This window comes from Taudactylus pleione, unplaced genomic scaffold, assembly GCF_031769625.1.
Source record: "Taudactylus pleione unplaced genomic scaffold, aTauple2 ptg000376l, whole genome shotgun sequence".
NCBI classification, from domain to species: Eukaryota; Metazoa; Chordata; class Amphibia; order Anura; family Myobatrachidae; genus Taudactylus; species Taudactylus pleione.
Window position 1 is genome coordinate 5450976 of NW_028284777.1, and position 20025 is coordinate 5471000.

General features: G+C 40.1%; 1 protein-coding gene across 1 annotated transcript in view; it reads left to right on the top strand.

The window, feature by feature from the left end:
- The window catches only part of PTPN13 (protein tyrosine phosphatase non-receptor type 13), a 383825-nt gene that overhangs the window by 342604 nt on the left and 21196 nt on the right, over nt 1-20025 (top strand). Inside the window, exons 36-42 of the mRNA XM_088445047.1 lie at nt 231-301; nt 420-481; nt 5055-5210; nt 9328-9475; nt 12444-12599; nt 14806-14888; nt 18805-18857. Coding sequence (XP_088301173.1) covers nt 231-301; nt 420-481; nt 5055-5210; nt 9328-9475; nt 12444-12599; nt 14806-14888; nt 18805-18857 — 729 coding nt within the window. The remainder of the gene's footprint in view (nt 1-230; nt 302-419; nt 482-5054; nt 5211-9327; nt 9476-12443; nt 12600-14805; nt 14889-18804; nt 18858-20025) is intronic.

The following is a 20025-nucleotide window of genomic DNA, read 5'->3' on the forward strand; positions in this document are numbered from 1 at the left end:
TTACGCCTGTTAACGTTTAGCTTACAGGTCCACTTTAACTTTAAACCCGCATGAAGTATATTAAGACAGAGATCCTGAATAAATGATGAAGTGGTACTTTAGTTTCATTTGTGTAGAGGAAATATGAGTTCTGCATTTCAACAGAGCAGCATTATTTGGTTAAATCCTGTGCTTCATTTATTTCCGTATTACATTTCCTCATTAAACTTATGGGCTTTTATTTCACACAGGGAAGGCAACCCAGTGCTTCCAAGCAATAAAAACATTTTGAACGCCATTCCAAAACCCACCCGAATGAACGGTAATTGTTTTGTCTGTTCACACGCTTTTTGCATTGCTAATGTCTAATGTACATTATAATATAAAAAAATAATTTTTAGTGTTCCATACATCTTACATTGTTATTTCATTTTCTATAGGCTATCCTATTGGAGACGGTTTCAGACAAATCAGTGACAATTCAGATGTGTATGCTCCAGAGGTAATAGTCTTATGTGATTACCCTATATCTACTACTGAATGTCAACATACATCTATTAATCAATTTCTTTAAAATCACAATATTCATACTCACCTTTTTTTAAATTCTCCCCTCCCTTCCTAAAGGGGAGATGAGGGTTGTTAGTTCAGGGCCCGAAAAGGCACAAATCACATCACTATGGCTACATTCCTGTGACACAATGCCACAAGCATTGGCATCGCGCAGAGGAGGCAAGGCCAGGATGGAATTGGCTGAGAATCGCAGCATCACGCCACCATCGTACCCATTTTATTAGGAAGTGAGCAGGATGTAGGAGACCGACCTGCTTTCTTGGGACTTTGTGGGGACTCCCCGAAATTCTGAAGTCTCCCTTGGTTTCATGAGAGTAGGCAAATATGCCGTGTACGTAGTGCGCAAATGTAATTATGTGTTTGCACTGCTGCTGATGCAATATAGGGAAATATTAATCACTGACAAGACACATTATATATACACATTTAAAGTGGCGTTCATTAAATATTTTAGGTGCAAATATACATATTTTCCAGTTCAGCTTATTACCTGTAGTCTTTGGTCTATAAAATACAGCAATGCCTGGCTTCCTGTAAAATAATGTTGTTTTGCTTGTTGTTTCCGGGTTACATACACTTCTATGCAGCCTATGGACTGTTCACCCTCCACCCAAACACACTTCACACTATATTATGTGTTACATTATCTGCAGTTGCAGCTCATTTGTGGAATTATTAATAATAATAATAATAATATGTAGTGGCTAATGTAAGTTGCAGCTTAGTTACTTCATATATTATTGTGAATCGTTTTTAATATGCATTTCTAAGGTCCACATTGCCTAAGGTGAGAATGTCTCAGCAGTTTCATTGTTATTTCAAAACCAATATTTTAAAATCAATTCTAAAGTTTGTGCCCTAGATATTAAATTATGTGACTCTGGTCATATCTACAGGGAAATATATGTATTCATCTATATTTGACAACAGTTTTTCAATGTGATGAAAAATTAACATTCATGGTATTTTGCTGACATAAGGTGCCTATCTACTAGCAAATAGAGGAACGACAATACGATTACAACATTGTAATCGTACAGTCGTTCCCCATCACCTGTAGTGCCTACACTGAACGATATGTCATTCAGTGTAGGCACCCTCCCTTATCCCCGAACATGCCCAATCTGTCGTTATCGAGATTGACCGGCATGTTCTGGCGATGATTGTTGTCGAAAACGACCAGCGGGAGCACGCATCGCTGGTCGTTTTCGACATTTTAATGCCCGATTTGTGAACGATGACGATGTCGTTATCGTTCAATCGCTCATTTTAATCGCCTAGTGGATTCGTGGCATAAGAGCAATGATTTGAGTGAAAATATCATATTACTTATTTGTGTACAGTGATCGCTGTGAGTGACAAAATGTGGGTCCCAGGGACCCTCCACTTTAAAAAAAAAAAAAAAATGGGGTCCTTCCTGACCGGGTCCCATCATAATTTATGCTTTAGAGCTCCCTATATAACTCTGACCTCCCCTAACCTCTTACAAATGATGTCACACAGCCATGCCCAGCCTTTACACATTATGCCGCACATTAATGCCCTTTACACATTATGCCACACAGTAATGCCCAGTCTTTACACATTTTGCCACACAGCCATGCCTGATCTTTAAACATTAGGCCGCACATTAATGCCACGCTGTAATGCCCCTTACAAATGATGCCACACAGCCATCCCTGGCCTTTACATATTATGCTGGACATTAATGCCCTTTAGTCCCCCTATGCATTGCCCCCAGTAGATGACCCCCTATTCATTGCCACTATCAGTAGTCCGTCTATGCATTGCCCCCAGTAGTAATCCTCCTATGCATTACCCCTAGTAGTAATCACCCCCTATGAATTGCCCCCAATAGCATCCCCGCTCTGCAGTGCCCCCCTAGTATATATATATATATATATATATGTGTATGTGTGTGTGTATATATATATATATATATATATATATATATATATATAATATGAGAGAGACAATCCAGGAATCCGGCACTCACCAATCCAAATAATTACTTTACCCTGTTGCCAGCAAAGCGTGTCATATGCAGAGACATTTCAATGTCAGGGCATTTTCGTCAAGCGTTGACCAACAGGAAGACAGTTGTCGTGTGTATTATTGAAACCTCTGAGTGCCGCTCATACATCACTCATGTATGTGTGTGTGTGTGTATGTGTGTATATATATATATATATATATATATATATATATATACACACACACAATATATCTGTGTGTATGTATATATATTAGGGATGTGCAGGCTCGGTTCTACTCGGTTCCGTTCGGTTCTTTTTACCGGATCTTATTGGGTTTCAGCTGTCACGAGTTTTGGATAGCCAATAAGGTTCGGTAAAAAGAACCGAACGGAACCGAGTAGAACCGAGCCTGCACATCCCTAATATATATATATATATACTGTGTATCTGTGTGTGTACATGGGGGTGTCGCAGGCGTGTCAATGCAAATGGCTGCATTTCCAGATGCACAGCCGCAAGCATTGGATTCCATGGTCAGTTGGAGAAACTGCACCTGCCGTAGGGCTCATGCAATTTTCGATGGACGCACCAAGTAGTATTACAGCGTGCATTGGCGCTAATAGTGGGTGGCTCTGTCCTTGCATATTTGGACGCACGGATGTACACAAGGGAAGGAGTGTGTATCTGCATTTGTATAAAATCACAGACAGGCTCAGTAATGCTTTTAGAAGTAATTTGTTCTAAATTTCTTCCAGCCATGGTTATGTTGCCATAATGTGCTCCATAACAAATGTGGAAAGGAAGAAGCATACTGAACATGGAAAAAAAGCAGTAGGGTTATGTACTGGGTGGAGTAGAACATTCTTACTTTCTCAGTGGTTTTCGTTTAAGTGTACAAATCTGAGAAACAGATTTTCTCAGCAGACATATCCTTCACCAAGGGGAATGGCCCCTTTCTCCTAAAGTCTTACAGCAATTGTGGACAGGTGGCAGCAACCAGATGTGGACATGCTCGCATCCTGGTTGAGCCATAAGGTGAAGGGCTTTCCATGCAGGACAAGGCATTTTGCTAGATACCTTATTCATTTTTTGGAAATCCCATCTGATCTACTTGTTGCCTCCAGTAGTGATACATCCACAGCTTCTCCAAAAAGTATAAAGAGAGGGTGTTCAGGTGATTCTGGTTTTACTGGCTGGACCAGGAGATCATGGTACACAGGTGTTCTAAGCATGACAGACCACTAAATTTTACTCCTCCAAGACAAGATTTGTTAAGTAAAGGCCTATTCCTTAGCCTTATTTGACCATAGTGTGATTAAGATAATGCTCAAGCCAACAATTACCTCTCCTGGTGTGAAGAGTAGCGTTTCCTACCTCTTCTTTTAAGTTGGACTGGTTCCTGCTGGAAAGATGTTTAAAACAACTCTTTGAAATTTCAGATCTTTTAGCGTAAAACGGACTCCTTTACCTGGGAAGCAGATCTTCTTTCAGGGAGTGATACATGTGCGGCCAATAACTCCTATCTCAATCTGGTGCTAACAGCCTTACAACACCCTCCTTTTGAACCAATGGATTCAGTGGAGTGCATCTTGGGCAACATGCTGCAGGGCCTCGACTGAGCAGTTGTGTTGCCACCTGGTCTATGGTACACACCTTTATCACTTCTAGAGATTTAATACATTTGCATCCAAAAATGTCCGTTTGATTGCAAGGAACCTGAGCTGGTAAAATTAAAGTGCCCAAACCCCAGTCACTGTACACTATGCCAGTTCCAATGGGTTCCCCTTTGTATTCTGCGTAAAGGATTTACTGGAAGCACAAAAATCACATTTCTATGTTTACTTAATATACAGTATGTCATAAACTGATATACTTCACTCCATCTGAATGACAGTCCCTTCACTATAAAATCATAGAACCATATAATTGTGTCTATAGAACTCTCTACTTTTAGCTAGAAACAAAAGCCTAAAAATGCCATTAGTTTAATGCTTAAAATTGCTTTTTACTTAAACATGCATTATTGACACAACATGACCTCTTCCGGTATATTCGGGGGTTCGGTATATTCGGTCAGCAGTCACCATGTGGACATTCATAATATCGACATGGTGCAAATGTCAATATGCAGCATATTGACATTCATTATGTTGACACTGATGAAATGTTGACATGGTCAAAATGTCGACAAGGCATTTTCAAGTAACACTAACCCCAAACCCTAATGTCAACATGATCACCAATATTTTGTAGATGTCAACATTTTAAGTGATAATATTCTGATGTTGACATCGACATAATGTCTACTGTCAACACCATGACTGCATTCCATATATAGTAAGACTGAACTTTGTATCAATTCCTAAAAGACGTGGGCTTACACATACATAAGAACAACAATTATAAATTTGGCTATCCAATAAACTGTAAATTTGTGCTTCATACATCAATCAAAATTTTCTTTTAATTATTGTATTTTGATTGGTCTGATCTAAACATGCTTATTTTTTCTGTGTGCCCATAAAGGCCAGAATAGTTCATGTTGTTTTGGAAAAGCCTGTGTCTGGAGAGTTGGGATTTTCCCTGGTGGGATGCGAATATGGTATATTTGTGAAGTCCATCAGTCCTGGGGGTGTAGCTGACATAGAGGGGAACTTACAGGTTGGAGACAGAGTGCTTCAGGTAATTTTTATTAAGTCCTCTACTTTTTACATTTTGTGTTTACATTCTTAGTGCATAACTGAGCTAAAGATGGCTAAGAATAAGTTGCAGTACTCTACTAATATAAAAAGCTATGAGGCCAGGTAATTTCTTTATCTACCCTCATAAAGACTCCCAACGCTACCACTACATCTAAGGTTGTCATTTTAACACAAGGGGGTTATTTTGGCAGTTTTTAACTTCTGAGCCCGGGATAGGCTTTCTATAGATCGGTCCCAATAATGTGTATTATACACACAGTATTCTGTAGATATTTATACATTCTTTTAACTTGTCCTTAGCTCCCAATGTGATATATGCTAACTTTTCTGTAACATGACCCTGTGACACACATTACATTATTATGATAATGAAACATTACTTGTTTTAAAACCCATATGCGTTTGCAGAACATTTTTTGATACTTAGGGGTCAATCCTATTCCATGCGAAGGGTGCGAGTTGCCGTTGCAACAGCGTTAAAACGGACCGGCACCTCGCAACGTTTGCGGCCCTCTCCGAGTCGGTATTTGCTTAATTTTGCTCTGAGCCCTATGGGGCTGCGAGCACTTTTAAGCGAATCCAGGCTACCGTCAAGCGCAGACATTGTCGCGATGAATCACCCGCGAGAACATCACATGGAATAGGATTGACCCCTTAAAACAAAAGAACATATATTAGAATTATTATTATTATAGTATTAATATTTTTATTATTATTATTTGACAGGTTCTAGTATGATAATCTGACAGTGGGTTGCACTGTGTCTAATCATAATACAGTGCTCGCTTTATACTGCCATCTAAATATAGGCAAACACTTGCTTTATGGGAATGCTGGCATTATAAATAATGGGGCATATAATGTATAACATATATGTTTTATGCAGAGTTTATACCTTGTGCTATTGTAGTTGGAACATTTAAAATGTGATTTTTATTTCTTAGCAGTATTCTGACATATATAATGTACAGGAACATATATAAATGTAATGGCTTGTATAGAAAAATATATAATTAAGCCTGATTTAGGAAAAGGTATATTTTTGTTTAAAAGGGAAGAAGAAGCTTAAAGTTTGTCAGTTTTTCAATGTGCTTAATTTATTTCAAACATGAAAAGTATATTATTTTAAATTTTTTCTAAGGAATAAATATCTAAATTTAAATAAAAAAAATAAAAATCACTTTTTAATGAACTGTGCTTCATGCATTTAAATACATATAATATCGAATACTACATCATGAGTAAATGGTAAACATGCTTAAGAACATGTTGTCAGGGAAACACTCGGGTTTTTCAAAACCCAATAAAAAATGTCTGTTAGAGTCATGAGGGATCCACAGTAGTTTGAGTTTAAACTGGTACACTCCTCCCCCGTACTGACAGAGTAGATGTGGCCAAATTATGTTGATGCTTTGTCCTCCTTGTGCTGCTGCTGGTATCCTGCACTAACATTACAGCAACTGGGCAGACCAGTTAACATTATGCCACGCAGTGCCCCTAATTCTCGATATGTAACACAGTGCTCCCAGTACACAGTGCCTAAAATTCACATTATGCCACACAGTGCCCAACATGCCACACAGTGTAGAATATACCAAAGAGCTCGAGTTCACATTGTACAATGGTGCCCCCTTTTAATTTCTTACATTGTTCTAAGGCTTCTATCTTCTTGTTTCTTTACTTCTTTCTTCTGCTCTTTCCCTGTGGGCTGCTCTTCTTCACTCACGGGAAGTTGAACAAGGCGTCATGGCGCCTTCTGCTTTGCAAGCAAAGCAGCCGGAATGCTAGTTGAGTACATCCCCCTCATCCTCTCCCTCCCACTGATCTAAATGTCAACAGCTGGGTATCATCATCCATTGTGCCGGGCATCGATAGCACACAACACTGATTATACATTGCCCTCATTACGGCCCTACAGCTGTGGCTTTAAAATACCAGTGAGGCATGGGGGAAAATGGCTGCACGAAAAAGCTTTGGGGCTAAAGGACTGAAAAATACATATATATATATATATATTCATAGTTTACTATAATTGATAGTAGAAATATTTTTCTGTATTTATATTTGCAAGCATTTGGTGAATTACACAGTAATTATTAATTGTTAACTAAATGTGCAACATTTTTGTTTAAGCTTACAGAGACATTGATCCAGGGCCGTAACTACGGTAGTGCGGCCGGTGCCCTGGCACAGGGCACCACAGGGCAGGGGGTGCTGTTTGGGTCTGTCAATGTTCCTGTTTATTATCATTCTCTCTTGTATCTTCATCTTCTTTTATCCCCAGCATCTCCTGGCCTCTCCTATCTCTTCCCTGGCCCTTCCCCATGAGATCATGGCCCTTTTTCAGGTGCACTTTCTTATGTCCCTATTTGAAAAATGGCGGGGAGGGGGTGCGCCAATGCTCTCTCTGGCACAGGGCACCAAAAAGTCTAGTTACGGCTCTGCATTGATCTACCTACATTGAAATGGTTTTGTATATAGCAAGAAATTGCAGGCCATATTGTACTGAGGGCCTGATTCACAGACGGACGCTAATGCAATCACATCTGCCATTTTGCAAGGAACGCAGCTGCGAAATTATGGTAATGCCATCCAAAGTATAGCCGAACATGGGCACGCCCACTGCTGCCTTCTCATATTTGTTTAATGATGTGCAACAGTGTAAACATTGGTAACACTGACGCACTTCGAACAGTCAAGCAACATGTAGGTCAAGTCTGACCAGCCACAAACACTGCGGCTCTCCTGACACGTAGAGAGCTCTCATGCTGCAATGACTATCATAATTTATGCCCATGAAAAAGCGCTTGAATGGTCCGACACTGCTGCGTCTTTCTAACCACTCCGCCGTTGCCACCCCCAAACGCTGACTACCTGTCACTCACTTTGTAAGTGATTCCTATGCACAAGAGTAATCGCAATGCAATCGCATTCGCATCTGCGCAATAGCAAACAAGCACTCATTCTGCAAAATTATCAGCATTGCGTCCGTCTCTGAATCAGGCCCTGTATGCGTATTTTCAAAGTGTAAAGTATGGTGCTAAATTGTGCCTTTTCTTATGTATTAAAGTGTGTCTATTTACCCAAATTCAATGTATTCATTTTGTGTACCAAAACAATATTCTTGAGAATTTTTATGGACTGGTTAATATTCAAATGCAGACAATCAGTCCTCTAGAAACCAAGGTTATCTCTGTGGTAATTAGTAAATATATAGGCTGCATTGTAACAAGTATTAGATTCACTTCAAAATGGCTGCTATTTTTGTGTGTAGTTGAGGTATGTACTTCAATACAATTTAATGCTCTAAAGAATATAATGGAGGCAATTTTTCAAAATATATTTACCTTTATGCATATTATGTAAGCCCAGCCACGGTGACATTAAAGTTTGTTACACACGCCGATCCTCCGATCGATTATCAGAACAGTGTGCAACCTGTACACACTGGGGGGAGATTCAATAGTTACATGGACGACGGTAATTAATGAGCGCCCAGTTTTGCAATTCAATTGTTCTTGACGCTCATGAATTATCGCCTTCTTTACGCCTTATTAGGTCGGGTTTAGCCGTGTAAATCGGGTAAACCCATCTAAAGTTCTGGTTAGGGCGCCCTAACTACAGGTTTCTCGCAAATATTTGCTCAAACCTTCCTAAGGGTGCGAGCAGAAATGCCAGAACCTATCACGCTCAGACAGAGCAACAATTAAATTGCTCCGTCGGGTGCCTTAAAAAAATAGCCACCGGCTGAACAATTGAATCGCCCCCACTGAGCTTGTTTTAGCTCGCTGTGTGTTTTCTTCAATAGGGCATCAGAATTTTTAAGCAGGACTAAAAGTCTCGACCCTCTGATCTGACCGATTCAGGAGCGTTTGAAGCCGTTTATTGGCTGAAGCTTCTGCATACGCACCTATACAATTATCAGCTTATTCGCCCAATAATTGCTTAGATGTTTACCCAGCTTTATTCTTCCGTATGTATTGTTTGCAAAACTGTTTACCTAAACCTGAAACATACATATGGCAAAGTGGCACTTGTTTTATGATGAGAAATTCATGTCAGAAATCTTGATTGCTAACACTTTATGTTCTCAACAGGTAAATGGAGAAAACATGCAAGGTGCTACACATAGCAAAGCAGTGTCCTCTATTCGGAGCTCTAAAGGGCTTGTACAAATTGAAATCGCCCGTGAGCTTATGCCAAAGGACAGTTCATCTGCTTTTGACAAGTTTAATGGAAATTTAGGTAATCTTAAATATGGTTCTAATGCTAAATGGTGCTTCATACTTGCTCCTTGAATATACTATATACAGATGTATCCACATACACCTTTGCTTTCATTAGCCCCATTTGGCAAGCCACAGTCTTTGCAGCTTAGCAGGGCCAATTGTCTTTTTCCTAAAATATGCGTTTTAGTCCCATTACTAAGGTGACAAAAGTACAATGCATGGGTACACTGACTACTGGAGCTGGCATTTCATGTACTGCTGTCGGTAACTCAGGGCCTGATGATGGCATTACAGAGCCGCACACAAGCAGCTTTGCAAATCCGTCCATCTTAATGCAATTGCAGAAGGAGCTGTCAGACACCTCCTTGCTGCATCTGCGAGCAACCGGTCGTGATGGTTGCTTTTTTGGTCAGGCTGCGGGAGCTGAAGCTTCCCGCAGCCTGAAAGAGTGTTGGTCACTTCAGAATGTATATAGATATAATTCACATTTGTGAATAGACACAAACTATAAACAGTTCTGTATATAGTGCAATAATAGAATATTTAAAAGAAAAAGTTTGACGAGATATCCACAGCAAAGATTATAAGGAGGATTTTCTAATTCTAAAAAATTCCTCAATATATGAAAAAAGCTGAATTCCAACTCCAGCAACTTATATTTGTTGGAATAATCAATCCCACTATGTAGATAAGATGGGAACAATGTTAAAAAACAGATATTATGGCAATATGATGTTCTTGTTTGTGCGGTGGAAACAAATTGATTAAATGTTCCAAATGTTGTAGCAATTAGCCTTGAAACAGGATAATTGTTCAGATGGTTACAATGTTCCAGCTCTTGTTACTAAGAAAGCCATTTGTTGCACTTGTCGCTGATATTTGTAGAAAATCTATGTGAGGTTTTCAGTGCTGAACAGAAATGGTCTGTAACAGCTTTTTGCCAGTCTCAACAAAGGTGCAAATTGTGGTTCTTTTTACCTTTGTCTTTAATGCAAGGAGAGCCGCCTGGACTTTGCAAACTGGGTGCACTCCCGTTTTATGTCTGTCTCTCCGTGAGGAGGGTATGCTTCTGTTCAGCATTGAAAACCTCACATAGATTTTCTACATATATCAGCGACAAGTGCAACAAACGACTTTCTTAGTAACAAGAGCTGGAACATTGTAACCATCTGAGCAATTATTCTGTTTCAAGGCTAATTGTTAAAACATTTGGAACATTTAATCAATTTGGTTCCCACGCACAAACATGAACATCATATTGCCATAATATTTGTTTTTTAACACTGTTCCCATCTTATCTACATCATGGGATTGATTATTAAAACAAATATCAGTTGCTGGAGAATTAAAAAATCCTCCTTATTATCTTTGTTGTGGATATCTCATCAAATTTTATTTTTATTTTTATTTTTTTTATTCTTTTACTGCACTACAGAATATGCAGAACTGTGTATAGTTTGTGTCTATTCACAAATGTGAATTATATTTATATACATTTTAACAATATAGGTGTCCAATGTGTATTGTTCAATAAATACAATGTAATCTTATACATATGGGCTTAATAATTTTTTATTATTTGTTATACTATGATATTTGTTTTCCTTGTCAGCGCTGTCTAGGTTTTAATTTAGTAGTCTTTTCTTGGTTTGCAACCAGATTAGTCAGCAGCGTGAGGTCAATTCATTGTGACTTCCTTCCGTGCCATTGGTTATATATTTTTTAATATTTACTGGTCACTTCAGAGGCCAGGAATCTGCATCTGCCAACCCAGACCTTGGCCTTGGTGTTCCCGGAAAACATGGGCAAACACCCCTGTTTCTGGGAACGGTGCCCAGCCACACCCCTGCTCTGCCCCCCAAACACCGCAGCATGTCAGTCATGCTGTGGCTTGGGGTGGGTCTGCAAGTGTAACTGCAGGACCTGTTCTGCACTTGCAGAACGAGTCCTGGTACGCTGTGCCTGGTACACTGTGAACAATAGTGTATGTATCTACAATGTGAATAAGACACAAATTTAAAGAAAAAGTACAAGTCGCTACCCGTGGCAGAGAGTCTAGATTGCACCAAGCGTCTTGCACCAGATGGCTCAAAGACATTAGGTGAATGAGGACACATCTGTAGAGACAGATTATTCCAATATTAATATATAATTTACATATTACACAGCTCTTCACAGAAACTATAGTCATACACATCAATCACTGTCCTAATGGAGCTTACTAGCTATATTGCCTACACTCAGACATACACATACTAGGGTAACCTTGTCAGGCCAATTAACCTACCAGTATAATATTTGGTTTGAGGGAGCAAACAGGAGTACCTTGAAGAAACTAATCACATGGAGAACATACGAACTCCACCCAGATAGATAACATTATCTCACCTACACAGAATAGTGTTATTAAAAAAAATGAAACCTGTTAATACTGAAAATTGTGCTTTATGCACCGATTGCTTGTCACTGCATCGCTCAAATATTAAGGCTTTAGAGCACCAAACTGTATACACAGATATCCTTGCAGGATGGACCCAACCCCTGCATCAGTTTATGGCGGGGCTTTGCTGGTATTGGGAAAAACAGTACCATTGTCGGCTCTATATTCAGTGCACTGTGCCATGTTGGTCAGTATGGTCTCCTTGCGGCCAAACTACACTACATTCATAATGCACTAAAGTGTCTATGAACAACCCGAGAGTTGCGTAGTTCAAAGAGCATGCATCAGTACAGAATGATGTACGCTATTTTCAAACTTATGAAAGAATATTTTGGTGTCTTATGTGAAGCAGTTGATACATCAAATTTGTCTTTACAAGATTCCGGCTGGTTTTCCATGAGAACATCTACTGTACAACACCACCTTCTGTTTTTTCATTAGTGACTTGCTTGAGTTCAAACCACAATAATCTAAAAGAATGGTCACCAGGAGATAGCTCAGTTGGTACATGATTAATGAAACTGTTTTAATTTTGCTTTTTAAGATCCAGAGATTAATGCGAGAGACAACTACAATTACGAGGACGATGAAGAGGATCAGAATGATGTCATACAATCTCTGCTTGATGTTGTGCATGAGCAGACACAGAACCTCCTACAGCTCAATCGTCAGAACGCAGTTTCAGAGGAACACTATTTTGGTACATCTAATATAAATCAGATAAGTTTGCCTTCAGAAAATGTAAAGTAGATGTATTACTGGGTATGTAGTCATGAGGTTGACACAATGTCTACAGTGAGTATGTCGACCTCACAATACCGACAGTGGGATTTCAACTCTTGTGTAATGCTACTTAGAGCATTTTATAACTTTAAACATGCCACTTACCAGCATGTAAGTAAAGGGTACAATATGTATGTCAGTAAAGGGTACAATATATATGTCAGTAAAGGGTGCACTGAAACATGTTATGAAAATGGATATGCAGTATTAGTTTCCAAAGTAAGTGATGGTGTGGTGCATTTTCTCATGAGTAGTCTTTTGTCTGTGAAAAACTCATCTGCAATATGGAAAACATAAGAACAGTATAGCACTATTGTGATGTATGTTATTTTTTAAGCAGTATAGAACATAATTTAATCTGCATATTTGAAAATATGAAATACAAGTTTACCTGAGTAACTTTTATGACCAAAGAGATTAATCAACAAGGTCCATGACCGCTGTTTTTGTTCAAACCATCTACGTATATATTCTCTAGGATTAATTGTAATACCTACATAGGGATATCAAGAAACAGGTCACAGAAACCCTCCATGTGCAATAAAAGACCTTGGATTTATTTCTTAACTAGCTGTTGCCCGCAGCTTTGCCCACAATGAAATCGCTTATGCCAACATTTTTTTATTTGAGGTGTACTAGTTGCATTGCTTTGCATAGGGGCCCTGTCGCGGGAGTGGCCCACGTGACCAACAGTGCCTTCACCCACCACTCACACCAATGTCACTGTGTGCCATGTGCATAGACTACTATGTAGCCTATCCTGTTCAAGTGGATGCGGGCCCAAAGCACCTCTCCCCCCACCCCTACTAGGCACATGCATGGTGTCATGCCTATCTCGCACAGAGCCCTTTGGGTGGCACCGCTGCTCATCCATGGGCCCCTGCATCTGGCTAGCAGGGTGTCTGGAAAGGCACTCTGCTGCCAGAATCAATGCAGCAGTGCCGCCTGGAGCATACTGCGGACACTTCAGAGGTGCACACCGCTGCCCTTACAGCCCTTCGGAGCATCCTGAGGCATTTCTGTAATTCCTGGCGATTGTGGCCCTGCCCCATCCATATTACATCACATGGAGGGGGCGTGGCCTGCAGATTTCTGCTTATACATCTGCTTGTGAGGGCCGCTAACCTCATTATCAACATGTATTTGTACCAGTCATATCCTTGGTGCGAAAGATCCATCTGCAATAGCTGGATCCTTGTACACACTTGCATCTGAATAGCACACAATATACACGGCCACAGCAGACTTATCCTAAGTGCAAACACCCAGTTACCTCCCTTTAGTCTGAAGATCCGGCTGACTTCTGTGCTACTCTGAGTAGCTTGCTGCGATGCCTCGGGCTCATTAGCAGTGCAAAAAAATCACAGATCCAGGCGCTTTGTGTACTTCTCTGAATCAGGGCCCAAAGTATCAAAATAACTTACCTATAATAAAATCAAAATTACCGTCTGATTGCATGAAAGAAAAAGAACTAAGAAAAAAAAACATAGGAAACTTGATACAGATATGCCCAGCTATATCCTTGCCGCTGGTGCGGCAAATTGCGCCACGCATAGCGCTAGATTCACGCCCATTAGCAGATATGCACACTGCATATGCGACTGTGTCTCCATAGGAATGTATGGTGCGATCGCAGTGCACGCCATAGCGTACCGTAGCATATGCAGCACGGAGAATCACATTGTGCGATGCATGCGCACGTTTGTGGCGCGATCAGCCACAATATAACTGTAAATGTATTTGCCATTTTGTTGAAGACTGCACTGCACATAACACATCATAGTGCAGATGCTATTTTGTTTGTTCATATAATGCAGCCCTTATTTTCTTGAAGATCACATATGAAAAGGAATAAGGTGCCACATTGGAGAATTACAGCTCAAGTTGCAAGCACCATTTTGGGGAGGTACATAAGTATGACACATAATTAGGAATCACAACTAAACCTACTTAGTGGTTTGGAACCACCACAAGGACAATAGCTGGGAAGACATAAGCATGCAGGCTAAATTATGTTTTTTGTCTCCTATAGGAAAAAACATATTACTCCATATTGCACTCTCTTATTTTGCCTAATGTAATACAATAATTAATTACTATATCATTTAAATAATTTGTTATAGCAGATCCAAGTGAGGAACATTTGGATGAGAAAGCAGAAGACACAGATTGTGATGGTTCCTCTTTACCTGATGACTCTCCTGAGGTAAAAAAAAACATACAGTATGTATTAGATAGATATAAATGATTACTGCATATATTCATTTATTTTACCTTCTTTATCAAAGCCCAAAACCTTGAGCAAATGGGTTGTTTTCACAGGGTTGAGGGACTCTTTGCTTATTTATCAAAGCCCCCATTACAGGTGAATTGCCAGCTATTGCAAACAACAACCTTCATTCTGCAATGCTTCCTTATGCATAGCATGGGGAAGTACCACTATTGTCCTGCATGTCCCAAGGGTGCCAATAGGATATAATGTGTTGTTATTAAAATATGCCATTTATTTTTGTAATCATTTTATATCTTTTTTTTATGCTGTATTTTTTATCTTTTTTTCTTTTTTAACGAGATTATTTTTTATTTTTATGGAATCTGTAACAGAATTTTTAAGGAAAACTATCTCTAAATATTGTGTGGATACATTCTCTAATGCAGTTTTGCATTTCATTTCAAAAGTTTAAAGAATTTTAACAGCATTTGAAAGCACATTTTAAAAAGTGTGGTTTATAATTTTATATAAACAAAACCTAATTTTATTGATATGTATTTATGAATGATATTTGTAATGTTTCAGCAGCAGCTTATTAGAGCTCAAAATTATTTGATATAGCAAAAACTGAAATGTTTGGTTTCTGTGCACACCAAGTTTTCATATTTATTGGTAAATAAATTAGAAACATTAGCTTGTATTTATCTAGATAGGAAACTTAAATACATTGGCACAAGTCAGAGTATTTGACATTTTACGTGTCTCCGATACGGGATGCGGTTAATATCCCGACAATTGGGATGTCGACTGTCGAAATCCTGGCGCCGGAATCCTGATCACCGAGAGAACACCGGCGCTGGAATACCGATGTCGGAATTCCGGCAGTCGGCATCCCGATTGTAAAGAGACCGGGGCAAGGTAAGTATTGGACAGGACCTTGACCCAGCGTGCCTGTTCTGAGCCTTCCATTGGATGGAGTTGGACGAAGACTGCACAAAGTGGTAACATTGATTCCCATACTAGGCGGTTGAGGTCCCGGTCGGACCTCCCGTTGGTGTACGCTGGGCATAACTTTGACCAGGGGAGAATATTCTGGACCTTCCACTGGATGGATTTTAATGAAAACTTCACAGAGAGGTGGCAATTGAACTGAGATGCCTAATTGGGTGGTTGATCCAAGAAGACATACTACGGGGTTGAGGTCCCAGTCAGACCTCCCGTTGGTGTACACTGGGCACAAATTTGACCCAGGGAGTCTGTTCTGAGCCTTTCACTGAATGGACTTGGATGAAAAATTCACAGAGGGCTGACAATTGGTCTGGGATGCCTAACTTAATAACTTGAAGATTAGGTCCCGGTTGGACCTCCTGTTGGTATACGCTGGGCAGAAGGGGAGCCTGTTCTGGGCCTTCCACTGGATGGATTTGGATGAAAACTTTACAGAGGGGTGGCAATTGGTCTGGGATGCCTAACCTTATAACTTCAAGATTTAAACTCAGGCAACACCGGGTACTTCAGGCCTGTATGTTAGAGTGGCCAGACAGAAGCCACTTCTTAGTAAATAGCTCATGGCAGCCCATCTGGAGTTTGCCAAAGTGCACATGAAGGACTCTCAGACCATGAGAAACAAACTTCTCTGATCTGATGAGCTCTTGGCGTGAATACCAGGCATTATGTTTGGAGGAAACCAGGCACCGCTCATCACCAGGCCAATACCATCCGTACAGTGAAGCATGGTGGTGGCAGCATCATGCTGTGTGGATGTTTTTCGGCGGCAGGAACTGGGAGACTAATCAGGATAGAGGGAAAGATGAATGCAGCAATGTACTGAGACATCCTGGATGAAAACCTGCTCCAGAGTGCTCTTGACCAGAGACCGGGGCGATGGTTCATCTTTCAGCAGGACAACAACCCTTAGCACACAGCCAAGATATCAAAGGAGCAGCTTCAGGACAACTCTGTGAAAGTCCTTGAGTGGCCCAGCCAGAGCCCAGACATGAATCCGATTGAACATCTCTGGAGAGATCTGAAAATGACTGGGCACTGACGCTTCCCATCCAACCTGATGGAGCTTTAGGGGTGCTACAAAGAGAAATGGGCGAAACTGCCCAAAGATAGGTGTGCCAAGCTTGTGGCATCATATTCAAAAAGACTCGAGGCTGTAATTGCTGCCAATGGTGCATCAACAAAGTATTGAGCAAAGGCTGTGAATACTTATGTACATGTGATTTCATATATTTTTTTTTTTATTAAATTTGCAAAAATCTAAAAAAAAAATGTTTACACTTTGTCATTATGGGGTATTGTGTGTAGAATTTTGAGGACAAAAATTAATTTATTCCATTTTGTAATAAGGCTGTAACATAACAAAATGTGGAAAAAATGAAGCGCTGTGAATACTTTCCAGATACACTGTATGCATAATGTGGTCTGGGGGACTGTGGGGCATAGTGTGAAATATATTTTGAAGTTTATTTCTGTTTTTGTAGTAAAACTCCCATTTCTGTCTGGCCAATCTCCCTAAATATTCAGAGTGGACTCCTCAAAATACTAGTAGTAATAATAACCTTGCGTTAGGAGATATTTTAAGTAGATGAGCTTACTGTACATACCTGTTTAGTAGGAACTATGACTACACATACAGTATATAGTATAGCAGGTACCATCAGAAGGCGGTTTGTTGTAATAATGTTGAGACAAATGACATATACAATCTAGTTATCCATCATAAAATCAGCGTCTGTAGATTTAGAGCTAATAGAAAACATAACTGTAAATCACTTGGTCAGTGGACAGTGATCACAAATACAGTATGGCATTTCCACCTCACACACTGACCAAATTTACAAGTACAGTTTAACGGCTTCAAGTTTGTCAGGTTCCATAACCAGGATTCCAGCTACTGAATTAACACTATGGGGTCAATCCAATTAGGGGCGATGCTTTCACCCCCGCGAGTAAGTGCGGCTGTATGCTGCACTACGGTACCTCCAGACTCGCACATCTCTGTTTGCAGCCCTAAAGGGTTGCTAGCAAAAATGTACGAGTCCGGAGTAAGTTCAGTCCCGCCAGGGGGGCGAATTGCTGTGCCGTTGCCGGCGTTTCTATGCCGATCCAATTTCAATTCACTCCTAATTGGATTGACCCCTATGACCTTTTGATGAACATTTAAGCCTGCCACTCTTGCCAGGTGCTTAGGACTCTTGTGGCAGCACAATAAAATGCCCAAACACTACTGTATGTTGGGAATCTGTTATACAGCTGCATGTACACAAAATGTTAAAATTGGAAATTCTGGCAACAGCATCTTACAAGTCAGTGGAATGACACAATAAGATTCAGTGCAAGCCTCGGTTGGACCTATATGCACCATTTCTGTGGGCGAAATAGTCAATTCTCATTCATAAATCTCTGCTAAATTGCAACCAGCCATGAGTAACCATATGCTGATGTAACAACATACTATACTGCAATTGATATAATTAACACACTCTTGTACACATTTCGTAGTAGTATATACTCTACACTATAATGTGCACAAACTATATAATGTATTTTAAATATACAATTTCTATACATCTATGCATAATTTCTTATTCAGCCAGTGTTTCCCAGATCCAGTCCTCGGGGAAAATAAACAGTGCATACTTTTAATACTCCGTCCTTGGGCACAGGTGTATTCATTCCTGACACATTTTAAAAGAGCCACAGGTGGTGCTAGTTATTTTCCTTGAGATTCTTTGAGTAGAGCTGGAAATCGTGAACTATTAGGGTTCCTTGAGAACTGGATTTGGGAAACCCTGACATAAAATATTGAAAAACAAATTGAGTAAAATTGTAAATTAAATATTAGTAAGATTTAAAGGTCATATTATTAATCTGTCACTTTTTTTGTCATTTCTTTTTACAGCCAGTTAAAGTAAATGGTGTTGTATCTTATGGCAACAGGACTAGAATTGAGAGGTATGGAGCAGAAGGCACAGTACTATATCAGTGTTGGTTTAATATAGTAACAATTGGCATGCATGTGTGTACTCCTGAATGTATCGTTTTATAGAGGGCTCAATATGCAGTGCAATAACTACATTACTGAAATAATCAATTATTCTAAGTGTTGGTGTTTGCTGTCTTTTATTCTCAATACCTACATTCAGTGTGCCTCAAGATGTCCTATATATTCTTACAAGATGTTAGTTTTGCTGCCATAATGTTAATCTTATGTTAGGGACACATAGTTGCCGGCTACTGTAAATGAGGCTTGTAGTGTACACCAATAATTGTGTGACAGATACAGTACTTGTAGTTTTTACTGCCTGCTTTTTACAGTAACATATAGCATAGAGCTAAAATACCAGGATGTATAACACTCTTATGTGACCCTAGTCTTAGAGAACCAGCAGATTGCAGAATGCAAATTAGGATAAAGTACAAGCTTAAAGGTTCAGAGAGCACAAATATGAAACAATTTAAATGAATCCTCACCCCATAGTAACAATATCCTCCATTTAACTACATTCTCAGGAAAGTGTAAAGCTGGGAACACACTATACGATGTGTGACCCAGCCGACAGAGCACTGCGATGTAACAATACACTGCACGCACCGTACGCACTGCACGATCCGCTGTACAATGGCCCAATGTGTCGTTACATGCCATATGTAACTGCATGGCGTCATTCATTGCATCGCCCCTTCTTAAATGCAGCACAGCAGATGGGATGATGCAATAAACGACTTTCGTGACCACACAATCGTGCGTACATACTATACGATGTGTATGATATAGTGTTCCGATCCACATCAGGACGATATATCGTACAATATAGCATAAGGCTTCAATTAGAAGGGGATATAGTTTAAGGCTTCAGTTAGAAGGGGATGCAGTCATAATCCCGGCAAGAGGGTCCGGCGCTTAGAATACCGGTGCTGGAATCCCGACACTTGTCAGATTCCCGGCGCCAGCACACTGAAGGTAAATAGTGAGGTTAGGATTGGACACTAGGGAGAGGTTAGGCTTAGGCTGCGGGGGGGGGGGTTAGGTTTATGCTTCGGGAAGGGAGGGGAGGTGGAAGGGTTAGGATACCTACTGCCAGGTATCAGTATAATAACCCTGTCGGGATGCCAGCGTCAG